The sequence below is a fragment of the Stylophora pistillata genome, chromosome 10, assembly GCF_964205215.1.
Source record: "Stylophora pistillata chromosome 10, jaStyPist1.2, whole genome shotgun sequence".
NCBI classification, from domain to species: domain Eukaryota; kingdom Metazoa; phylum Cnidaria; class Anthozoa; order Scleractinia; family Pocilloporidae; genus Stylophora; species Stylophora pistillata.
This window is the reverse complement of record NC_142528.1, coordinates 23,533,075-23,558,386: the sequence shown is the minus strand read 5'-3', so window position 1 is coordinate 23,558,386 and position 25,312 is coordinate 23,533,075. Positions and strand designations below refer to the sequence as shown.

Genomic DNA, 25,312 nt, shown 5'->3' with positions numbered 1-25,312 from the left:
TTTTCCTCCCTCCCAAAACAACAACATTCCAAAATACAACTCGACCTGGAAACAGCAGACAAGAAAAGCCACCTCGTGGAGTTGTCGGCTGCTAAATTTCTATTCCCAACATTCCCATTATGTATCGCAACATCTCTCTGGCCTTTGAGAAAATTGTTTTATGCTTTTACGACACCCTGACAAAATACACTCCAGAGGTAATGCATGAACACATAATTCATTCTTACCCAAAATGTTTAACTCCATTGCGATGTCAAGGAACCCATGCTCACAGCTGTGGTACACAGCCTCCTGAAAAGAGCGAAACATGCGCACTTGAACAATTTGATATAGAAAGAAGAGTTTCGCATTAAACCCTCTGATTCGCGCTTACGTAGCGAAGCGTCACTTAAATGTGAAGGCTACAGATGCACAGATAACTGTTTTATTTCTGTACTGGTTGCCAAAGGTAACATCGGCAACAGTCAAACTGCAAAGCAAATGAATGAATTGTGTTTCAAATATGTAATTACACTTGAAGGGCTGAAATATTCGCAGCGAAATATTACTTACAATTCTGTTGGGTAATACGAACATCTTTATACAGCTCTTTACATGTTCTTTTAGCGGATGTGTTTGGTTGATTGTTAGACAAGTATTCAAATTCGTTGCACCTATTTAAATATGAAAAGGCTAATTCGTCCCCAGACTCTTTGCGACTGCATTTTGGCGCCAAAACGGAACAGCTACACAAAAAGTTATTTATTTTAATTATAATTTGAAATTCTTAGTGCACTTTGCGCAAATCACCCTCTAATGACAAAGAGTGACTGGGTTCTAATTCCTCCCCACAGCCTCTCATCTACCAATCAAACATAGAGGTCATTAGAATGATCATACACTCAACAAGCTTCTGACTATCATACAAAATTCTCCTTGTCAGAACCAAAGGAAATACAACAAGATAATTTGAATATATCAACAAAGTTGAAATGGTAAATTGGCCACCGTTACGATTATAAAAGCTGACGTTTCGAGCTTTAGCCCTTCCTTTCGCTCCGACGAGGGGCTAACGCTCGAAACGTCAGCTTTTATAATCGTAACGGTGGCCAATTTACCATTTCAACTTTGTTGATATGTTCAAATTATTTCGTTACCCCCACCGACGCAGCCCCAAACAGTTTCTTTAGAAACTATCAGCCTTTATTCATTTGAAATACAACAAGAACTGTCAGTGTGTGGATGAAATGAGTCTTCATGTTAAGAGGGTTTGTAAGGATTAATGAGTTCACTTATGACATCTACCTGGAATCCTGTGGCACCATCTTCCTTAGCACCCACCACCTTTCTTGTTTCACAATCGACATAAAGTTTTGATTTTCACCAGCAAAAGGAAAGACTACTTATTTATATCATAGGTTTCTTCAGTTTCTTCTTCTTTTTCTTTTTTTTTTTGCGATGCGGGGTTTTTCGATTGTGAAGGAGTTAATGGCATCTGTTAGAGAAGATGGTTATCGAATTTCACGTTTGCTTTCACCACAGCCTTTGTTGGGTTCGCGGGTGGCTATTTTACTTAAAATAGTGAAATGAATTCGACAAGACTTCTGAATTATCTTACCGCCTTACTTTAGGCTGAGTAAAGTTGCTTTTGAACAAAATTTATAGCCAAGCCATTTGAAAGTGCGATAGTAGAGGAAGTGGAAAAACTACTTTACAGCTCATACATTTCAGCCCAACTGAATACAAATATTGAATTTCATATAATAACGCAGAAATTAAAATTCGGAAATAATCATTAAATGGATATTTATCAAAAGCACCTGGAAAATGTTCTTCACGCAACAAATTTTTCTCTCCTGCATAACAGACCGTGATATTAAAAAAATAGTTGCTGTTGTTTTGTTTTTTCTTTTATTGTAATGAAACCTTTAAATAGTCGTTTGATGGGGCTGGCAATCATCATTAAAGTAAAACTGGATCATTTAGGCTAAGTTTTAATTTATAAAGTGACAAACAGTGCTGGAACTCATTTGATAATGCTATTGACAGAGCTTTCAGTATTCGTGGCGCGGCATTCGCTTGTATTTTAAGAGGGTGGTTTCTGACGCCTACACAAAAAAGGGAACTACTAGTGTAGCAGTTCTAATTCATATATCACCATTAAATAAAAAAAAATTGAAAAATAAAAACTGTAACATCACTGTAAAGCAAAAATATGGAAGAGAGTTGCGGCGGTTTAAACTTAATATCAATAGAACTGGTTAAACTGCCCTTAGTCGTTTACTTAGTTGTTACCCCTCCCTGACTCTGAGATAAAGCAGGAGGAAATTGTTTCAGCTCGTTTAAGTATATATTTGCCAAAAATAACTACGAAGTTTAACTTACGCCCTAATCATTTTTCTCTAGCGCATGACTCCGGTTGTTAAAGACTCTTGCAAACCTTTAAACTTTTCGAGATTTCTCAGCTATTAAACTACTCAATCTTTTAAATGATTTGTCGCAAGGATCCTGTCATATTGAAGCTGTGTATAGAGCTGACTTTGGACTTTCCTTGCCTTGCCTATGCAATGTAGTGTATAAATAGTGTATAAATATTTTTACGCCTTTTTAGTTTGAGAAGGATAAAAATGGACAGTTTAAACTTCCTTAAAACTTCCCGTCTCAGGGATAAAGTTATGAGCATGCTCCGGTCAATGGGAAAATGAAAGTTGAACACAAATGAGAGTCAGAACAATATAAAAGTGGTCTGCAAGTTGGAGAGAAAACACTATAGCGTCGAGCTCTTCAAGATCAACTACTCCAGCGTGAAGACAACTTAAATAAGACTTTCGGAATATCGAGCACGTGATGACTTAGAGGTGAGTGACACTTTTGGGACGGGCTGTTAGGAACATTTGACTAGTTTATTGCGTCAGATTCTTGTGTCGCGATGGGATATCTTACTTTTCCCCACTGAAAATATGTGTAACTGACGCAATAGAGCAGCGCGCGTATTATCTTTTATTAGAACTATCAAAGAGACGTTTATTCACTTTAATTTAAGTCTTCTGTTTGTGAATTTGCTGATACGCGCGCGCTACTTTCGTTTCTAGAACGGTTCTACCGTATCGCAAGCGCTCACGAAAGTGCCGCGGCAGCCAGCAAGCTGTATAAAGGTTAAGTTGTTTTTCTTGTCATACCAGTTGACGCCAGATCTTTCAACTGAAAGCGAAGTTTTAGCCGCCGTGCTCAAACCCTTTTTAATTGTTCTAGTGATAGCGGCACCAAGGTAAATATTTTTACGCCTTTTCAGTTTGAGAAGGCAGTGTGGCCGAGTGGTCAGCGTGTCGGACTCGCAATCTGCCGTTCCCGGGTTCGAGTCCCGCCCTGACCACTACCTGGAATTGTTTCACGGTGGCTCCGAGGTCAAATCCTCGGCCATGCTTGTAAATAGCCGACTGGTTTGCCTTTGGCCAGATGGGATTCTTAATAAGATAAGGTTATTTTCAATTTGAATTATTTGTTTCAGTTGTTTGGTGGAAAACCTGTAAACTAGCTTTCAGCTAAGTGTTTCTCCTCCTTACTTTGATTGTGATTTCTAGTTTTGTGAGGTAAGTTATGATTTAAAATTTAGTTTAAGCGAAAGTTGCTTACGACATCGTTGTACCGTTAATTGTAAATCGTTATTCTACCTTTGTCTTGTGACCTTTGAGTCTTGTGAAATGTATTTACATCGGATTATTTACACGATCTTATTTGTAATTTGTTTGTACTTTTAATTTAGTTCTGTTAGGAACATTTGACTAGTTTATTGCGTCAGTGTCTTGTGTCGCGATGGGATATCTTACTTTTCACCACTGAAAATATGAACGGGACTGATTATCGATCTTTTCTTCTTTTTTGTAATGATTTGTTCAGGCCACTCCACAATAACGTCTTGAGCCTTTTTTGTTTCTTGGAAAACAAATTGCGTTTTGAGAAAAACCGCAAAAAGCAGTGCTATGACAAGAGGGGTGGTTTCGTAGACAAAGGGAGCGGTTTCGTGGGCAAAAAAACCCAGAAGGTTTGCAATGGTTTGATGCTTTCACACAGGAAGTATTCAACTTGGGATTGCAGGTTTAAACCAATCGCAAGTAAGATAAATTAGAATAGCAGTTCAATAGGGTTTTTTAAGGAAATCGTGACGACGACGGCCGCAAAAAGAAATAATAAAAGATCTAATGATAAACTGAATTAAAGCTCTGCAAGCGCGTTTTTTAGCTTCGTGCATTTCCTAGCACAGGCAGCCCAAGCTCTCTTTGAGAACCACACAAGGAACACAATTTGCATATCGATTTATAAGGATTTGTATGGGATTTTCTACAAGATAGCCATAGAGATAGTTAAAAGTGAAAATATTAAATAAAAATGGCTTACCTTATTCCATACGTGTATTGCTTGCTCCTGGTGTCGTTATTTTACCGATTTCACTTGATTTAATCGGGTCTTTTTAATCCTGGTTTTCTCTTCTTAAAGAGGAGACAAGGCCGAACACTTCTGTCCAGACAGCCTCCCGAACGAAGTAAAAAATCCCGAACTAAAATGTACCCACCTTTCATTTCGATTCTCTAGCCACACAATCTCAGCCCTGCGATCGACGCCAGGCGGCTCTTCCAGTCCTCAGTGAAACATTAAAACGTTTGTAGACGTCCGAGTCCTTTTTAAACACGACACAACGACCGTTGAAATCGGCTTGGTAACCTCGTCATGTTGGCAAACCAAGACTCGCGGGGGTACTAAACCTGAGGGGACCCCGGGTTTTACAAGAAGTTTTGTTGACAAGTTGAGGTCTAGTTCAAAATGTACGTGATCGCCGATTCTTTTCAATCGAGCGTCAAATTGAATTATGTACAATTACATTTCAATGGAGTACGGTAGCAACACTCGGAACCGGAAACAGAGCAAACAGGAAGGACATTCCTGTAGATACGTTTCGCAGAAACTTGTAACCATGTGTAACCTCTAGACAACTTCCAGCTCTGAGTACAAAAAGACAAAAATTTCACAAAAGATGGAACACGTTCATTTCTGATTCAGGAAATTTGATTATTATTCATAGATCTACCATTGCAACTCTTTCTTAGAATTAAATTCAATCTTCTCTGTAACGGGGCTATTTCACTATATTTGTTAATATATTTTGTTTTGTTTGTTTTTGGGGTGGAAATGGGAATTTGAAATCTCGATTGCTCTCTATCTTTTCTGTGCAAACTAGATCTACGCTCTTTTGACTAACCTAACGTCAAAGGAAAATAAAATAAAAACGCAACCCTCAATAGTTTGATATCCATTCACTGATAAAGTGAAAGCGGAAGTCATATGTCACAAAACTGCGAGGCTAACCTTGGTCCTGGTGTATAAGATTACGTCTGCAAAACACAGAACTTTTGAAAAGGGAATTTCCATCAGATAAGATTACTCTGCAGATGCGCCTGTTTAAATCAGGAAAATATCTTAAGCATTTCACAGTAGACAGGATTTAAACAATGTACCGTGAACACCATTTTAATGGAGTAGGGCAGTAATGTATTTAAACCGGAAATCACGGAACAGACAGGAAGGACATTCCTGTAAATGCATTTCGTAGAAATGTGTAGCCTAGTCTAACCCCTGAGTAACATCCGGCTTGAAGGACAGAAAAAAAAAAAAAAAAAGAACTTTCAAGAAAGGTGAAACACGTTCATTTATATTTCAGAAACAGTTTAACTATTATACGTTATACTTTTTTCTTAGGAGCTAACTTATTCTTACTAGTAAATAACGATGAGGTTATTTTGTTATTTTTTATTTTTTGAAATTTTTATTCATCCTAAGCTTTTTTTCGTACAAACTAGATCCACACTCTTTTCACCAGTGCAACAAAAGAATAACAAAACATTGAACCTTCAATAGCGAAATGTTCATTCACTGGTACACTGAAATGTCACAAAAATGCAAAACTAATCTTGGTTTCAGTATATCACGTTACGTCTGACGTCTGCAGAAGACAAAACTTTTGAAGCGAGAATTACCTCCGACAAAAACTACTTTTAAAGATTCATATCTATAGCTTCTCACAGTGTATGATGGGATTTGTCATTGTGAGGTTGTAAGGAAATAGAATTATCTATTATTTGTTATGTACTGGAACATACGTGAAATACACATGTACCCGGCGGCATCTAGACAATACAAACCGTTATGAAAAAACACCTTAAGTGCAGAAGTTTGTGATTAGCTATTTAATTTATGCACTTTTCACGTTCGCTTTACTCATTCTATATTTGGAAAGTCGACTATAAACGTACAAATGTCACTCCATTTCAGACATACACGGGAGTAAAGTATTTACTAAAATCTTCGTTTATTAAGATTCGAAATGGCAGCAAGTTATTTCTTTCATGTAAAAGTAGCGTTTGCGTGGAAAAGTTCTCAGCATAGCATTAAAAAACGTTTAAGGTATTTTAAGGTAGCACGATTAACAAGGGCCCCCTGCCCGCAAATATTTAGACTTCAATGTTGATATCGTTTGAGCAGGGCAAAGGTGCTATGAAGTAAACAAACCTTTGGGTGTTACAGCAAAAGCGGCAAGCAACACGTGAACGAATTACGGATATTAAACTATTCCTCCCTCACGTTCTGTGTCGTGAGTCCAAAATATCTCTGCAACTAGCACTTCCTTGAAAGAGAGTGAAACATTTCAAGGGAGAACTTGCGAATGTTTTTGCTTAAAATATCATTCAGCAATACCTTAAAATGTAATCTCAGCAACGGTGCCAAGCAAAATGATGTTTTGGTGGGCAAAGCTGACCATGTCATGAAAAGTTTGTGCACAAAGTGTGCGGTGAAGTAATTGTCTACCATGATTTCCTCCAATGCTGAACTCGTACGCATTACGTGATCTTTCAGCTACTGCAGTTCTATTTAACCGAGGGCCTCAAAGGATCTAAGCATATGAAAAGTTCAACTCTTGGTGAAAAGAACTGAACAGCCCGATCATAAGTCACATTAAATAGCCCGAGAAGCCTGCTGATCCAAGGAAACAGCACAGCTGAATACAAAGTTTTCTCCGCCACTTTTGTCAGTAACAATCGTGAACCAGCCTTTCACTAAATCCGAAACTATTATGGTTAAATTAATTCAGGTATGTACGAAATGTGTCAGAAGTATGTGATGCACCCAATTTTTGAAGGACTTATATATAAAGAGTTCATGATTTAATTATCTTGTCATTGTGTTTCGAAGCTAAGACATCGATAGAAGAAATGTTTAAATTTATCCCGAAAGACTCCTACATTCTCAATCCCAAACTTATTACTTTCTTTTAAGCAATCCCAGCTGAGTACGACAAAAATAAAGATAGTGATTTATTGTGCTTAAGACCAAATCAGAACTATTTAAAATACAATTATTGTTATGTTCTTATCAAAAGCCTGGGGCGATAGAGCTTGAGCTCCAGGAAAAGGCCTGGTAGCGATTAGAAAAAGAAATTTGGAAAACCCTAGAAAATAGGAACACTGAAATTGAAATTTATGGCTACATTGCCGTTACAGTTAGTTCAAAGAGACGAAGTCGAGGGGATTATTCGACAATATTCACCGAACCTGAGGCGAATAATTGTTTTAGTATAATTTCAGAGCTGAACAACAGAGAAATTTCTAAAATCATAACATTTTAGTAACATTTATTAACATTTTATTTTAACATTTTATATAAACCGCGTGGAGTGGTTTATATAGCGTCATACAAGGAACCGCTCGACCAATCAGATTGCTGGAAACTCTTTGCTCAGCACTGAAATTATACTAAATATATATATATATATGTCTTTTTACTTAACTTCTGCAATAAAATACCACCATTCTGCTCGCAAACAAATCAACATTACTGGTTTTGTTTTTTTGTTTTAACCAGAACCCTGATAATTTGTAGGTACCGGTAGGTTAGTTTCGATAATCCCTTCATCAGACCCTTTTTGGAAGGAATCTGTCCATACCTTTATTATAGCGCTAAGTACCTCTATACAAATAAACTAAAAGATTATTTTTTGTACGTACCAGTGGTGGAAAAAAAGTCAAACATCGAGGGTCAGCCTGTCACGCTAAAAAGAGGGCTACATGGAAGATGTACTTCGTCAAAACAATAAAGATACATATCATAGAAAATTCAAGAATAATTCACGTGTCCTCTCATACTTATCGTTTTTATATAAATTATTTATAGATGTTATTCGCCACTTTTATTGTCAATCATTTGGGATTGACTTTTGTTCTTGGAAGATCTCTCCTTGCCGAGAACTCTAAAAAGACCGGACCACTGCGTGACCAGAACACGCGCAGGACTTCAAGCAACCATGAAAGGATGTCACGCGATGTAGTAGCTACCATATTAGACCAGGGAAAGCTCCTAAGGCATCTGCAAAGATTTAAAAGAAACGATCACCCGTGCGTCCAATCCAAGAGGGTAGCCACTTATGGTAAAAGAAGATACGCAGTCGCTTCGTGTTATGCCAGTATTAACACTGGGTGTTTCGCTGCTGCACTGAAATATTCCACCCCTTTGTGTATGGAGATAAGAACGTACCTCGGCGATGTCGGGAAGGCAATTACGACTGGATGTACCTGTAAGATTTAGACTGAAATATTCTCAGTAGTAAATTTCTGTCCTCGAATTAGCATGGAACCATGATGTCAAAAAAATTGTACGATTCTTCCGCATTTAAATAATGTACAATAACATTTCAATAAACAACGGGACCGGAAATGGAGCGGGCAGGAAGGAAATTCCCGTGGATACGTTTCGCAGAAACTTATAGCCCCTTTTAACCCCGAGGTAACTTCCAGTTCTAAGTACAGAGAGACAAAACTTTCACAAAAGATGAAACACGTTCATTTCTGAATCAGGAAATAATGTGATTATTATTCACAGATCTACCCTTGCACATCTGTATTAGAATTGACTTCTATCTTTCCTGTAACGGGATCATTTCACTACATTTGTTATTTAATTTTGTTTTTCATCCTTTTTTCGGCTGGATAAGGGAATTTAAAATCTCGATTCCTCTCTAGCTTTTCTTTGACCAACCCAACTTCAAAGGAAGAGAAAATGAATACACAACCCTCAATAGTGTAATATCCATTCGCTGGTAAGGTGAAAGCTGAAGTCATATGTCACAAAACTGCAAAGCTAACCTTGGTCCCGGTGTATAAGATTACTCTGCAAAGCACAGAACTTTTGAAGCGGGAATTTCTCCGAGATAAAATTACTCTACAGATGCATGTTTAAATTAGGCAAATATCCTAAGCTTTTTACCGTGGACAGGAGGATGTGTAAGGTTGAGAAGATAATATGAAATTTTACTTAGACTTAAAAGGCTGATATCAATTTACTGAAAGCAAGGGTTTTCTTACGGTCCCTCCCCACCCTTGGAATTCCCCTAGTCCTCCCCGCTAAAAAATTCAAGTAGTCCACCCCCTCCCTGGTTGGGAATATACGTGATCTCCAATTCTTCTGTTTTTTGTCAATTGAGCCACGATTTAACCAATATACAGTAACATTTCAACGGAGTAGGGCAGCATAATATTTCATCCGGAAATGGAACAGGCAGGAAGGACATTCCTGTAAATACGTTTCGTAGAAACTTGCATCCTAAAGGTCTAACCCCTGGGTAACTCCCAGCTCTAAGGACAGGAAAAAAAAAAAAAAAAAAGAAAGAATATTAAAAAAAGATGAAGCACGTTTATCTATGATTCAGGAAACAATTTAAATATTATGTATATAGATCAACTGTTGCATCTCTTTCCTAGAATCTAATTTGATCTTCCTTGTAAATTGTAATGAGGTTGTTTCACTACTTGTTATTTTGTTTGGTTGTTTTTACTAGAAAGGGAATTGGAAAGTTTTATTTGGAATAATAAAACATGAAACCTTCAATAGTAAAATTATCATTCAGTGGTAAAGTGAAAGCAGAGGTCAAATGTCACAAAACTGTGAAACTAATCGTCGTCCAGCTGCAGTTATATCATGTTACGTCTGCAGAAGACAGAATTTTTGAACAGAGAATTACCTACGACAAAAACTACTTTTAAAGATCTGTATCAAAGCTTCTCACAGTAAATAATGGGATATGTCATTGTGAGGTTGTTGTAATATTATAGGAAGTTGCAGGACGAGACAAATATAGATGTCAACAGAACGACGCGACAGGTCTTTTTTTAATCAAGATGGCGGATCTCTCTCCATGTGCTAGTCACGTGACATAGTACACATAATACTCAGGGATACCATGCTACAGTTGTAAGGAGATAGATTTATTTGTTATTTACTGGAACATACGTGAAATGCACAAATGTACCGGCATCTTGACAATACAAACCGTTACAATAACACTTCAAACGCGGAAGCATGATATTAGCTGTTTTATCTATGCACTTTTCACGTTCGCTTAGCTCTTGGAAAGTCGATTGTAAACATTCGAATGTCACTTCATTTCAGACATACACAGGAGCAAGGTTTTCACTAGAATTTACGCTTCTCAAGATACGAAAGTTATTTCTTTCACGTAAAAGCAGCGTTTGCGTGGAAAAGTTCTCACCATAGCATGAAAAAACGTATAAAGTATCTTAAGACAGCACGATTAACAAGCGCCCCCTGCCCGCAAATATTTAGGGTGCAAAGGTGTTATGAATTAAACAAGCCTTAGGGTGTTACAGCAAAAACGGCAAGCAACACGTGAATGAATCAAGGAAATTAAACTATTGCTCCCTCACGTTCGGTGCCATGAGTCCAAAATATCTTTGCAACATTTCCTCGAAAGAGATTGAAACATTTCATGGGAGAATGAACTCGCGAATGTCAGCAGTCTGCTTAACATGCTAATCAGAAATACCTTAAAATGTAAACTCAGCAACAGTGCCGAGCAAAATAATGTTTTGGTGCATGTGCAAAAGCTGAGTATGTAATGAAACGTTTGTACACAAAGTGTGCAGTGAAGTCATTGTTTATTATATTATGATTTCCTCTAATGCTGAACTCGTAGGCATTACGTCATCTTTGAGCTACTGCATGCAGTTCTATTTAACCGATCGAGGGCCTCAGAAGATCTAAACATATGAAAAGCCGGCAACTCCTGGTGAAAATCCAAGAAAACAGCACAGCCGAATACGGCATGTACTAAAACCAGGAACACTGGAACACTGGAACACTGGAACACTGGAACACTGGAAGACTGGAACACTGGAACACTGGAACACTGGAACACTGGAAGACTGGAACACTGGAACACTGGAACACTGGAACACTGGAATACCGGAACATCATGGAACACCGAACACCGGAACACTGGAACACCAGAACACCCCGGAACACCACGGAACACCGGAACATCCCCGGAACACCGAAGTTGACAGTGTGAAAAAATAAAATGTAGATGTAATTTGTTTACCTACGTAACACGAAAGAGCTTAGAAGCTAGAAGCAGGCGCTAAATATATAGTTTCTTAATGTTTCCGATCTTATTTCTTTGTGGTATAAATAAATGTTGTTGTTCCGGTGTTCCGGGGTGTTCCGGTGTTCCTGGTTTTAGTACATGCCGTTGAATACAGAGTTTTCTCCTCCACTTTTGTCGGCAACAACACTGAGCCAGCCTTTCACTAAATCCGAAACTATCATTGTTAAATTATGGTATGTTATGTACAGAATGTATAGAAAGTTTGCCATGCGGTTAATTTTTGACGGACCTAAAGAGTTCATGATTTAATTATCTTGTTATATTTGCGTTTCGAAGACCTCCCGCAGCAGAAGAAATGTTTGACTTTATTCCAAATCTACAACTCTTTCACTCTCATTGTTAAAATGATTACTTCCTTCTAAAAAAAAGTCAGCTGACTTCAACAAAAATAAAGATAATGATTTATTGTGTTTAAGACCAAATCGGAACTATTTGAAGAACAGGAGTAGCATTATGTTCAAGTCAAAACCCTCGAGCGACAGAGCTTGAGCTCAAGGAAGAGGCTTGCGTGGTAGCGATTAAAAAGAGAAATACAGAGAACCCCCCAATAAACCGGGAAATTAAAATTGAAATTTACGAAAGGTTGTTATGACTACCGTCATAATTACTTCAAAAAAATACTCTAGGAAGATACAAATGAGATGGAGTACTCAGGTCTGTAAGTATGAGTGGATATGCTACCGCCCGAATCCCGAAAGTAGTCAAAGTAGGCCCTCGAGCTCGTTAACAATAATTTGTACTTTAAAGGATACCCCTCCAGTAAATTGCTTTATAGTCCGTTATGAAAGTTCGGACAATTTCAAAGCCAGTTTTTCGCTAAAAAAAAAATCTATATAAATATCATCATTGTACTCGTACAAAAATCAACAACTTTACTCTTTTTGTGTTTTTAACCAGAACCGCTGATAATTCGTAGATAGGTTAGTTCCGCGCCAATCATGATTACGGAATCCCACAATCAAAGCCTTTTTGAATGGAATGTACCCATATTCAGTCATTTTGGCACCAAACACCCCTTTAAAATAAACCAAAACTTTATATTTTTGTAACAGTGTAGAAAAAAAAAGTCCTACATCGAGGGGCTACATGTATTTGTGCTTCATCAGAACAATACGAATACACATCACACAAAATTCAGGATAATTCTTGTGTCCTCTCAGACTTATTGTTCTTATGTAAATTATTTCTAGATATTATTCGCCATTTTTATTGTCAATCATTTGAGATTGACTTTTGTTCTTGGAAGATATCTCCTTGCCGAGAACTCTGACAAGACCGGGCCACTTCGTGACCAGAAAGACACGCACCAGACTACGAACAACCATGCAAGGATGTCACGCGATGTAGCCGCTACCATATTAGGCCAGGGAAAGCTCTCAAGGTGTCTGCAAAGGTTTAAGAAAACGATCTCCCGTGTGTTAAATCCAAGAAAGTACGGCTACTTATGGAGGAATAAGATACGCGGTCGTTTTGTGCTATGAGTATTAACACTGGCTGTTTTGCTACTGCAAAGAAATATACCACCCCATTGTGTATCTGGTTAGAAACGTATCTCAGCGATGTCGGTAAGCCGTGACATTACGCTTGGTTGCGCCTGTAGGCCTTAGAATGAAAGACTCACAATAGTGAGTTCCTGTCCTCCAATTAGCATGGAAACATGTCGTCAACAGCAAATGTACATAGCGAAAAAATAGCATCATTTGGGTTTTAACTAGCCTTCGTCGAAATACCTGTAGACAAGCGATCAACAGTCGCCAGAACTGATGAGATCGATGGTGAACCGGTTGCCTGACAGTCTGCCTGACAGTCTGCCTGACAGTCTGCCTGACAGTCTGCCTGACAGTCTGCCTGACAGTCTGCCTGACAGTCTGCCTGACAGTCTGCCTGACAGTCTGCCTGACAGTCTGCCTGACTGTCTGCCTGACAGTCTGCCTGACAGTCTGCCTGACAGTCTGCCTGACAGTCTGCATGACAGTCTGCCTGACAGTCTGCCTGACAGCCTGCCTGACAGCCTGCCTGACAGTCTGCCTGACAGTCTGCCTGACAGTCTGCCTGACAGTCTGCCTGACAGCCTGCCTGACAGTCTGCCTGACAGTCTGCCTGACAGTCTGCCTGACAGTCTGCCTGACAGTCTGCCTGACAGCCTGCCTGACAGTCTGCCTGACAGTCTGCCTGACTGTCTGCCTGACAGTCTGCCTGACAGTCTGCCTGACAGTCTGCCTGACAGTCTGCATGACAGTCTGCCTGACAGTCTGCCTGACAGCCTGCCTGACAGCCTGCCTGACAGTCTGCCTGACAGTCTGCCTGACAGTCTGCCTGACAGTCTGCCTGACAGCCTGCCTGACAGTCTGCCTGACAGTCTGCCTGACAGTCTGCCTGACAGTCTGCCTGACAGTCTGCCTGACAGCCTGCCTGACAGTCTGCCTGACAGTCTGCCTGACAGTCTGCCTGACAGTCTGCCTGACAGTCTGCCTGACAGTCTGCCTGACAGTCTGCCTGACAGTCTGCCTGACAGCCTGCCAATGGTCGAACGACACTCGACCGATAGTCAGTCTACACCTCAACCAAGAGATTGACTTAAGATGCTGGTTGGTTGGGAGTCGACTATCGGCCGACTATCGCTCGACTATGGTTAGCCAAATGTTGCAAACTTCAACAACTTGCATAATTTTATTTAACAGCTAATATTTATGCTCAACAAAATATATTTTTATTCGACAGTTTACAGTTATATTCAACATTTTATATTTATGTTCCACGACACGCATTTTCTTTTCATATTCAACCAAAATTATTTTTATTCAACAACAATATTTATTCCACTTCAATAGCTATATTTATTTTACTCAACAAAATTAATTGTTCAACTTCAGTCCAAACGTTTTACTCAACAAAAACAATTATTCAACTTCTACCATGCGTAGTTATTTAATGACGTACTTTCTATTTTGACTAAGTGTTCGAAAGTTCCCGGACATTCATTCATCGACTTACCAACCACAACATTGACTGGGACTCTGCGCAATGCCTAACCTACAGCACTGACTATTTTCAACGACTGACTCTGGAAAGCTGGTTTACTAACTTAGAACAGACTCCCCTAAACAGATGTCAACAACTACCCGCTCCATACAAACGACTCATTCACGACATAAACATCACAAACGACCGAAAAAGAACGACCTAACTTTACCGACAGATCGAAAAAGACCAATCACGACCGACTTACGTCACTTGAGTCTTACAGCCAATAACATCACGGCAAAACCAACCGATCATTTCACACGAACTGGAATAAGAACATTCTACTGACAACAATCATTCACTTGACTCTGATGATGACTTCCGCACAGGTTGTCGAAACGTCAGTCACTACCACCGACAACAGTCCTTCTCAGGACTACACTCACCCAGACGATCAGACTACACCTTCACATGTTACCCCCGGGTTCAAACCATTTACTGCATTACCATCTTTATCGTATTAAATATGGCCAGTTAACCCAGAAAGTCTGACCAGCATCTTTCGAATTTTATTCGCTGTTACGTCGACAATCTCAACCAGTGCGGGGCTTAGAACTCTAATCCTTTCACTCCCAAGATCTTGTTAGTAATTCTCTTTACTTTCTGTCGCACAATTATTATGATCCGTTAGTTTGGCGAAGTTAGTAATCCCATAATTATTGACTCTTGTCTTGTCTTGTCTCGCCCCACTCCGCCGCACTCCTCCCTCTTCCCTCTCTGTTTAAGCCAAAAGATCTCCAAGTGAATCCAAGAATCTCCAAAATATAGATTGTGTTCAAAGCAAAGACTGATTACTGACTTGTTTTGACCCCTTAACAGTATCTTGAACTACGCTTCAGTGTTGGAGTGCGGATGGTAGGATGCGTGTTCTTCATTTTAGAATACGTAAGTAATTGTTTCCAGTTTCAGCGAAGTAGTTGTGGCATCTGGCTGAAATGTTTTTCATATGTTGTTTTTTGCAGACCCTTTATTTATTTGTTGTCCTGTATGCACCTTCACTCGCCTTAGAGGCCGGTAAGTAGCGACGCGTTTACTGAATTAGCGTTTTTACAATGAACTATAAATTTCGATTTTCGTCCTCAAACTCACCAGTTGTAATTTTAATGATACCGAAAGATGAATTTTTTATTTGTTCTTAGTATTGGAGAACAGACGCATAGATCAGTGGCGGAACTAGGATAGGGGCCCGGGGTGCCCCCTTGCTCCCCACCCCCTCCCCCCCCCATTTTAATTAAAAAAAAAACAGTCGCAGGAGGAAGAGAAGCCGGCAGGTGTACACACACAAAATGCACTCTTCCCCCCTCCCCTCCCCCCCTCCCCTCAGCTCAAGGTCTGGAACCCGCCACTGCAGATTACGTCACCACTAACGGCAATTTGCATGTACATTATATGAAACCAATACGTTCCATGCTGTCGTACGAAGATGTCAAAATGTGGCAGCACCTTGTGCGCCACTTTTGTGTTCTTACCTCATTTTGACGTCATCGGTGATTTTTTTACTGAACAGACGCATAGCAACATGGGATTTATTTGTTAACCTTTGACCCCTACGAGAGACTAGCAGCTAATTTCTCCTTACAATATCAACCATGAATCAAACTTTAAGGTCATGCGAATAAATTAAATTATCACCAACTAAAAAAAGCCCTTGATTGTGAAGCAGATTCTCCTTGTCAGCGCCTTAAGAACCCACTTCACGAGATTACTGTAATGTGGTGTGGCCTGTTTACTGGGAATTGGGGGGAGTGGGTATCTGTTATATTCGCCTTTATTTGATTGTAAACTGGTTAGCAGTCCGGTTAAGTCCCCCGTACAGTGTTGTAAAGCGCCATGAATTTAAGATATGAGCGCTATACAAATAAAAGTTATTATTATTATTATTATTATTATTATTATTATTATTATTAAGAAATGTATAGAGAACAGTATGGAGAATATGCATGCTGATATTTGGGCGCAAACGTTAATAGTGCATGTTGTACAAGAAAGCTTACTACAACTAGGTAAATCATTCTGTCCCCGAAATAAAATATTTAAAATTTTGTTTTCGTATTTTTAATCAATTTTCTTATTCATTGTGTATTCTTTGTAATCAGTGGCTGGAATTCCACTGACGGCCTCCATACTGACCACCGGGGTGGTTTGTACATTTTACACCAGTCTGGTGAGTAAATGATAAGAATTTCAGGATAGATTAACAATATACCCGAAATTCAGCTGGTTTGCTTGTGAATTAAACGCCCTATTTAACAAAGCTGCTAAGAATTATTTCATTCTTTCTTTATTCATCCAAAAGGGTGGATTGAAAGCCGTGGTGTGGACGGATGTATTTCAGTCAGCGGTTATGGTAGGAGGGCTTATTACGGTTGCGGTGATTGGCAGCATCGAGGTCGGTGGATTGTCCAAAGTTTGGGAGATAAACGAGAAGTTTAACAGAACCACGTTTTTTGAGTAAGAAACTGGCCAATAAAATTGTAAAAAGTCGCATCATTTTAGTTCTGAATCGGTTGGGCTTTTCGATCGATCGCCACACTTCTGCGGACCTGCGTTTTTCCAGGGGCCAAGGATTTTCCACGCTTAGAGCGGTGTTCGAGGGAGTGGCGTGTTTCCTGAGGGAGTGGCGTGTTGCCTGAGAACACCTCTTCATTAAGTGTTATATTCATTACTAAAAACCAACATTACCAGGAACCAATAAGAAATCAAAGTGAGTAACCAATAAACGGCCTAGGCGTTATAGCATTTCATGCCTACAATTCTTTTTATAAGTATTGGCTAACTTTTTCCTTGTTAATAGTATCATGGTATCAAATCTAGTTTATCTCCTAAACTGATGATGTTTTTTTGTATTTCTCTTCACTTCTCTGCTTGGAAATATCTGCACATTGAAAAGAGAAATTCCAACTTAAAATTCTTGGTGGAGAGAGGTTAAAGCTACGATCGATACACATACTTTTTGTGTTTTTTTTTTTTAATGTGGTCATCACTGTTTTTAGTTTCAATCCAGACCCAAAGATACGAAATACATTTTGGACTTTAACCATTGGTGGCGCTTTCACTGCTATGCCTGTATGGACAGTCAGCCAAACTGCTGTTCAGCGGTTTCTTGCCATAAGAACCTTAAAAGACGCTAAAAGGTAACCAAGCTATCTTTTACCCAAGTTATTGTTGCCTTTACCCGTTATGATACTGAAACAAGACATAAGGAGATCCTCACAGCAACAGTCCTCGGACTATTTTTTAGAAGTGTCCAAACTCTGGTAACCTGTGACTTCCTTCTCAGCCAAACTTCAGACTTGCTGATTTATCGCGTTTCAGGGCCGTGTGGATGAACGTCCCTGGGCTCATTGTGATTGTCACTCTGTGTTGCTTGGATGGACTCGTTATCTTCGCTGTGTACTCAGGATGTGACCTCATAAAAGACAAGAAGATTAGCAGCAATGACGAGGTAAAAACCTTAAGTTTTTTCTCATTTTGAAATTATTTGAAAATGCGAACGTTTCATCTCTGTACCCAAGGGAGTTTTGTCCTTTAGTCGATAGGGTGCGGTCTGATGACCAGTGAGTTTAAAGTCTTGTTACAATCTAAAAAGAACTGATAGGCAGACTAAATGAGAGACAGGTAGACGGGTAAACAGGCCGCGGAGACCGAGAGACAGACAGACAGATCGACAGACAGACAGACAGAAAGACAGACAGACCGACAGACAGACAGACAGACCGACAGACAGACAGACAGACAGGCAGACACACAGACAGACAGACAGACAGACAGACAGACAGAAGGCAAGGTAAATAGACAGGAAGGCTGGAGGAGACTGTCCTGTCTGTAAATGGAACGGGTCAATTCTGCCAACTGACATATCTCTTTGTAGCCGATCTGGCCCTGTCCTTGCATAGGGGCCAATCTATTGAATTAGAGTGTCCATCATTCCCGACTTCTGGTGTCGAAAACGCGTGAGAGGGAATAAATCACACGTCCATAAGGAATTTCCCTTTACTTTCTTTAGCCTGCGAGACCTGCTCTCATCAAGGGCGTAAAAAAGACACGTGTGAGAGAAAAGAAACGCTTAAGCCCGCGCGACTGACTTCTCGATCGTGCATGCAGGTCTAAATTACTCGCCCCCATTAAATCGAGCGCCTATTACACACACTCAGGTTGCTTCGTCAAATACACCAACAGCAACCATAATTTCTCTGCCTTAATTTCCGTCACTTTTTTCTTTTCTTTCATCACAGACACTGCCCTACTTTGTGATCAACAAACTGCACAACTTGAAGGGATTACCGGGAATGTTTACTGCTTGTCTCTATGCGGGAGCTTTAAGGTGAGATGTGGACGATAATGGAAACCATGTTGTACGTTAAAAAGCGCACGGAAATTCCTTTCGTATAAAGGATTTAAAGGATGAAGATCGAAGTATATATCCATAATTTTCTTTCTTGCTCTTTAGCACGGGATCTTCTGCGCTGAACGCCATGTCACTAGTAATTTTAGAAGATATCATCAAGAAAAGAGTGAAGGACTTAACTGACTCGGATGCTGCCAAACTTTGTAAGATTATCGGTAAGTAACCATCGCCCTTTTACTCCCAAGATCTGAATATGAATTCTCCACTCTGTCTGTCACACGTTTCTAAGTATTCTAGCTCTAAGAATTTGATTTTAAACCCATCATTATCCTCTATTTGATATATCTCTTTCTCGTCACTTATGCGCCATTCACATCAGAAAAACGTATTTAGTTAAACCTGGTTTAAATCAATAAAAATCAGACGCGGAGAACTGAACTTGAAAACTGAATTTTCCATCAGGTTTGTATTTTCTTTAATGTGCTAAATTTGAAGTCGACAAACATTGGTTTAAGTAGCTTCTATGAAAAAAAATTTAAACGGTGTTTCATAAAACAGCTTTTAAACATGTTTAAGCTTTGGTGTGAATGGAGTATTAGACTCTATTTAAGACTATATCGACATTGTAAAGAGAATTTAATCTTTGGTCACTTGTGGGAGTAAAGGAGTAAACCGCGATCCTTCTTGCCAAATTTGAAACTTCAATTTAAACCACCGCGCATTACTTTGACCTGCGCAGGAAAGCATGATCAGCCCTAAACACCGTGGAAGTTTTTATTTACAAAGTAATCACAAGCGGCCGATAAGAGCAAAGGGAATTACATTGTATCATCAGTTGCCATAGTGGTTCCTGGTGAAGAACTTTAAGGGCGGCGGGAAAACGTGAGAGACTAAATTGCGATTGGTTTTTCATTATTACATTCGATTGGTTATTGAGAGGGACGCGTGAGTCTTTCTTCCACCAATCACAGAGCGTTGTAAAAAATAAAAGAGAATAATTGCTATCCAGGACTACTTTCGATGCTTAATTTTAAAGTAATCTATGAGGGGTAACGAATTTGAATGATGATCTGAATAGATAAAGATTCGAGAATATCGATCTTTTGACTCAGCAAAATCTCTTATTTTCATGAAAGAGTTTACCTTTCACTGTTTTTTATTTCATCGGTGTTCAACGTAGTCTAATTTCTACCTTTCTCTAATAAAGAAATGGATAGATATTCTAGTCTTCTTGGATAAGGACGAATAAACCGTAGGCCCCGTCTCCTGCAGGGTTAGGGGTAGGAGGCGTTTATTTCCCACGCACGAGAATATTGTGTCGTGAACGTCTTCCCCTGGGTTGGAATTGGTGGGAATTGGCCCCGAAAAGCCCCCATGGGGAGTGGTCAACTAACCTGTATGTATGTATGTATGTACGTATGTATGTATGTATGTATGTATGTATGTATTTACGTATGTAATCCTTTATTTTATATATCTTTCAAGCGGTTGTGTTTGGTGATATTGTTATCGCTGGAGCATTCATAGTCAAATACGTGGGTACTATGGTTCTACAGGTGAGTGCAGGATCTTCTCTGCATGGCATACTCAATTTATGCTGAGGTGGGATATTAGGGAGGGATTGTCAATCTACTGTATTCGCTACTTGAAATAGAGCCCGAGTTTTAAATTCTGGTTAGATAGTTGGACTGTAAGCTATTGAAATGAGTTACTTTTCCAGTAATTTGTAGCAATGGGTCAGTGAAAATATGAACGAGAATGGATGCGCACAATAGAAATGAGTGACCTGTAATGCGTTTTGTATTTAAACAATTCATCAGCTCGCCTACAGCATCTTTGGAATCTGCGGTGGTCCACTGCTTGGTATCTTTCTGCTGGGAATGTTTGTGCGCCGAGCAAATTCAAAGGTGAGAACACACACACACACGCACGCGCACAAGCGCCACAAAGCAGTGAGCTTCACATCAAGAAGCTGATGAGATAGGACGGAGCCACAGGGATATAGTTAGTAAGTCTGGTCATATGCTTGGTTCATATGTGGCAGGTGTCCGGTGCTTACACCCTAACATCAGCATACATATTCTCCATACTGTTCTCTATACATTTCCTTAGGTGCCGACAAAGAGAACTTGTTTAACAACCGAGAGCTTTTTCCAATTGATGATCATTTCCTTTATTCTCCTGACCTTAATGTTTGATTCAGGAGGTGATATTGTAAGGAGAAATTAGATGCTAGTCTAGGGGTTAAAAGATTATTATTAAAAACTGGATCATTGGATAATGCAATTCAAGACTTGTTATTGGCTTAGCCATTATGATATATGAGCCAATATACCATAATCTACAAATATGGTAAGCGTGCGCGTCAGTTTAAAATCAAAGGGGAACTAAAAATCCGGTTTCTTCTCACAAAATAATAATTTCTTGAGGGCGTCTTTAATAAAAACAATTATTCCACTCGCGCTTGTGTGTAGCCAATCAGCGAGTGGTGTAGCCAATCAGATTGCGGCATTTATGAAAGAAAGCTTGTTGATTAAGACTGATTATTTCCAGGATCAATAACAACGTGATAAGAGTTAGAACATATATTATTTTACGCCGTTGCGCCACGTTTTGTCCACTCGAAAATTTCAAGGTTTCCATTGTATCCTCATTCTTTTAAATTCACTCTCATTTTCCTAGTGTTTATATATCTACCCTAGCAAAATGATTATTATCATTATTATTATTATTGTTTTTATTGTTATTTTTATCTTATTATATTTGTTATATTTCGATAGGTAAAGTTTTTGTAATAGACACATCAACGCCTGCACAGCATACTAACTCTTCGAATATTTTTCCACAGGGAGCCTACGCTGGTGTTTTCTCTGGGTGTGCATTAACTGCCTGGGTTTTCTTGGGGTCAGTTTTCTATCCTCCGAACAAATATCCCGGCACAACTTCAGTGCAGGAATGCCAGTTTTATAAAGACGCTGTGTTCTACACCAGCTTGGATTACAACGCTACTAGGCGACTCAACGTAACTGCGGAAATACTGAACAATTCGCGGGCAATTTTGGACCAATATGGCGACGGATATATTCAAAACCCTCATAAACCCCATGGGTAAGTTGTACTGTACACGAGATATCGTTCTCTCCTTTGGGAGTTATTTCTATCCAGGGTGCACCTCTCGTTATGATTTAATTTCATCAAGTGAGTTGATAATGTAACTTGACTACCGTAAAGAGTTCCTAAAGATGACGTTTCCAGGGGTCCGTTTCTCGATACTCCCGGTAACTTAACTGAAGCCATGTTTTAAAATCAAAATTTGAAGGATAGAAAAGCAGGTTCTGGCACCCAAATCAGTCCATTTTGTTTCTTTAGCTGTAAGTTTTATTGTATTATAATCAAAACTTCTGAAATCCCTATCATGAATGAAACAGAACAGCTTTGCGGGCCCATTAAGTGACCAGGACTTTTTGCGAAAAGGGCCCCTGCATTAGCCATTCGATCGTTAGAGCGAATTTCCTAACGAAGGGCTGACACTCGAAAAGTCTCTTAACGGTGGCCGATTTACATTACCAACTCAGTTGTCAAAACCAAACAATCTTGTAATATCCCCACAACTGACGTAGCACCATCCTCGGAGACCCAGGGGCTGTGGTTCGAAATTAGGGCATGAAGAGCCCCTGGGGACATTGTCTTAAAAGACTAGTTCCAAACGGTCGCAGTCGTTCTGCCATCTGATTGGCGCCAGAAAATATTTGTGTTTTTCTGCCCAATCAGAGTGAAGTGTACTTTTAGAGTCCTTTGGTGTGTTTTAACACGGACATAGACTAATACCTCAGTTGCTCGCTGTTTGTTTGGACCGTGTGACGGAGATTTGCTTGAGGTGAAAAGTTTCAGTCTCAGCACGCAATGTAGGAGAAATCGATCAGATTGTCCGCGAAAATCTTACCGAAAATTATACTGAATACTTTTGCAGGTATCACTAGAGAACGGGTTTTAAAGTTTGCGAGGTTTGTATACAACACATTGGTTGCAGTCATTGATATGTCGCTTTAAACGTTAAATCTTTCTAGATTTTTTTCATTATTTGCTGTGACTGAAACTTTGCCAATCCCGTGAAGTTATTCCGTCGCACGGGCCCCGCAGGTATCTCGAGCAACTGGTACTGTGTGTGCGTGCCAAAATCTAATCTCATCTTCGCTTGAAAAAAAAGAAAAGCTAAGCGTGGAAACTTTTGCTTATTTAGACGTGGGTAGATGACCCTGTACTATTAAGCTGACATTTGCAATAAAGCACTTCTGATGCCCGATATATTCCGCAAACCCGCCCTTTTCATCCAATATTTCTTGGTCTTTGGTTTTGTTTTCCCCATTGAAAGCAGTATCGGATCGATTCCCAATGATCAAAGGTATTTAACTTGGTCTTCAACAATCGACAGAAGAGGTGAAATGACAATGACCAAGGGACTAGAAGAGAATCCGTGGCCTTCCTAGCTCAAGAATTTCAACACTCTAGGCAGCAGTTGAAAGATTAAACCATTTCCAAACCCCTTCGGTAACTGCCCGAAAATATCTGTCCTTCCCACGATGTTCTCGTTAATAAGTTTTTGTTCAGATTTTAATTAGCTAACCGGAAACACAGCTAAGCTTTCTCTAAGCGCTTGCTGGAGGTCGTCCACGAACTTAAGCCGTATTGTGAACGACTCTACTACAAAGCGAAGATTAGATTTTGGCGCGCACAGAAGCAGAAAGCTACGTAGACGAAAGCGCCAATTGCTCGACATACCTGCGTGGCCCGTGCGACGAAATAACTTCATGGGATTGGCAAAGTTTCAGTCACAGTAAATTATGCAAAAATCTAGAAAGATTTAAGCTTAAGTCTCGTTTAACATTTCATAAACTTGCACTGCAGTCTATGTCCGTGTTAAAGCACACGAAAGGACTTTAAAGTACACTTCACTCTGATTGGGCAGAAAAACACAAAGATTTTCTGGCGCCAATCAGATGGCAGAGCGACTGCGGCCGTTTGGAACTAGTCTTGTAAGACGATGTCCCCAGGGGCTCTTCATGCCCTAATTTCGACCCACAGCCCCTGGGTCTCCGAGGATGACGTAGCACCAGTTTCTTTGGAAATTTACCCCCTTTACACCTCACACTGATTGTTTGAATTTTCTTTTCTTTCATCAGTATTGGCATTGCGGATGATTTCTACCACATTTCTTACTTGTGGTTTAGTGGGCTTTCTGTACTAACGTCATTTGTCGTGGGTGTGCTCGTAAGCCTCGCTTTTGTTAACTACCAATAAAAAACCAAACTAACGCTGTAGTTTAAGCATTCTCGTGAGTGCTACAATCAACCTCGTTTCCAGGGTCTCTCATCTTCCCGCTCCAATCTCGCTCCAGGCCAGAGACCCTGGGAACGAAGTTGTGGCACAGTATTGTGATGACAGAGGTCACATTCAACAACAAGTTTGCTCACCTCACTTTACAGAAACTAAAGAGGACCGCGATAGAGAAATCGACCCCAAGCTGATGTTTCCACTGAAGGAATGGCTCTACGGGTTCTTACCGTATCACTCGTTTAGCTGGGGCCTGGACGAAGATGAGGGTGTGGTGAAAGATTACGCTCACAGGGTACTTTTTAAATAATCGCCTGTAGGGAGAAATTAGGTGCTAGTCACTCGTAAAGATTAAAAGGGTAACGTGACTTCCATAACATAGAGTAATAGGACTTGTCCGTCATTTATTGTTTTCTATTTTGTTACGGTACCATCCGTTACGCTACGGCACAGTGCGGTACGGAATATTACGTTGGGTTATGTGTAGCAAAGGAAGGTGAAGTTTCGAGGTGTCCATGGAAGACAAATGACCCTTATTGCTTTGATTAGATTCAATTTTAGCGCAATTGGCTGTATTGTCAAAATCTGATTAGCCAATCTGTCGTTATCGACAGATTACAGACAACGCTGCTCCCGTCGACGTGTCATTCAACGTGTCATTCAACGTGTCATGCACTGACACAGTTATTTCATTTGACGTCGATATTGTGGTAAAAAAAAAATCAATAGTGGTTTAGCGTGGTCTGTACTCTTATCGACAACGATAGTCGTCCTCGCAGGGGTCAAAATTTTTTGTGGACTCACTCGGCTGCATCTCGTGAGTCCACAACACTTTGACCACTTTAATGGCGAATACCGTTGTCGATAAGAATATAGATCACGCTAAACCAATGTTGATTTGTTAACAGCGTGTATGACTTTTCAATCTTCAGGAGATCGTCGTAGGTGAGACAGACGATCGACCATTGGAAGAAAGCGCAAAAGACGGAAACGGCGGAATGTACAAAAAACGTTACCGTGGACACAGCATTCTGGATGATGAAGTAACTGAAGATAACGAAACACTGTTCTAAGTAGCATAGAATATAATTGCTTTCGACTTGTATAGGAAATATTTTGCGTCG

The 25,312-nt window shown here is 39.8% G+C and overlaps 1 protein-coding gene across 1 annotated transcript; it reads left to right on the top strand.

Moving 5' to 3' along the window:
• The first annotated feature begins 16,436 nt into the window (after positions 1-16,436).
• LOC148722333 (sodium-coupled monocarboxylate transporter 1-like) lies at positions 16,437-25,261 on the top strand. Its single transcript, XM_088737034.1, has 14 exons — positions 16,437-16,512; positions 16,606-16,673; positions 16,806-16,960; positions 17,503-17,643; positions 17,825-17,954; positions 18,745-18,833; positions 18,960-19,072; positions 20,343-20,413; positions 20,678-20,764; positions 21,706-21,965; positions 24,038-24,125; positions 24,253-24,483; positions 24,803-24,898; positions 25,121-25,261. Exons 1-14 carry the CDS (start codon positions 16,437-16,439, stop codon positions 25,259-25,261), a joined length of 1,746 nt encoding a protein of 581 aa, XP_088593160.1.
• Positions 25,262-25,312: the final 51 nt, after the last annotated feature.

Bases quoted from the DNA above. Each gene is read 5' to 3' on its own strand.
- LOC148722333 (XM_088737034.1), top strand. From the start codon at position 16,437: ATGGAGAATATGCATGCTGATATTTGGGCGCAAACGTTAATAGTGCAT. The intron at 16,961-17,502 runs GTAAGAAACTGG...CACTGTTTTTAG, and splicing joins AACAGAACCACGTTTTTTGA to TTTCAATCCAGACCCAAAGA. The intron at 19,073-20,342 runs GTAAGTAACCAT...ATATCTTTCAAG, and splicing joins CAAACTTTGTAAGATTATCG to CGGTTGTGTTTGGTGATATT.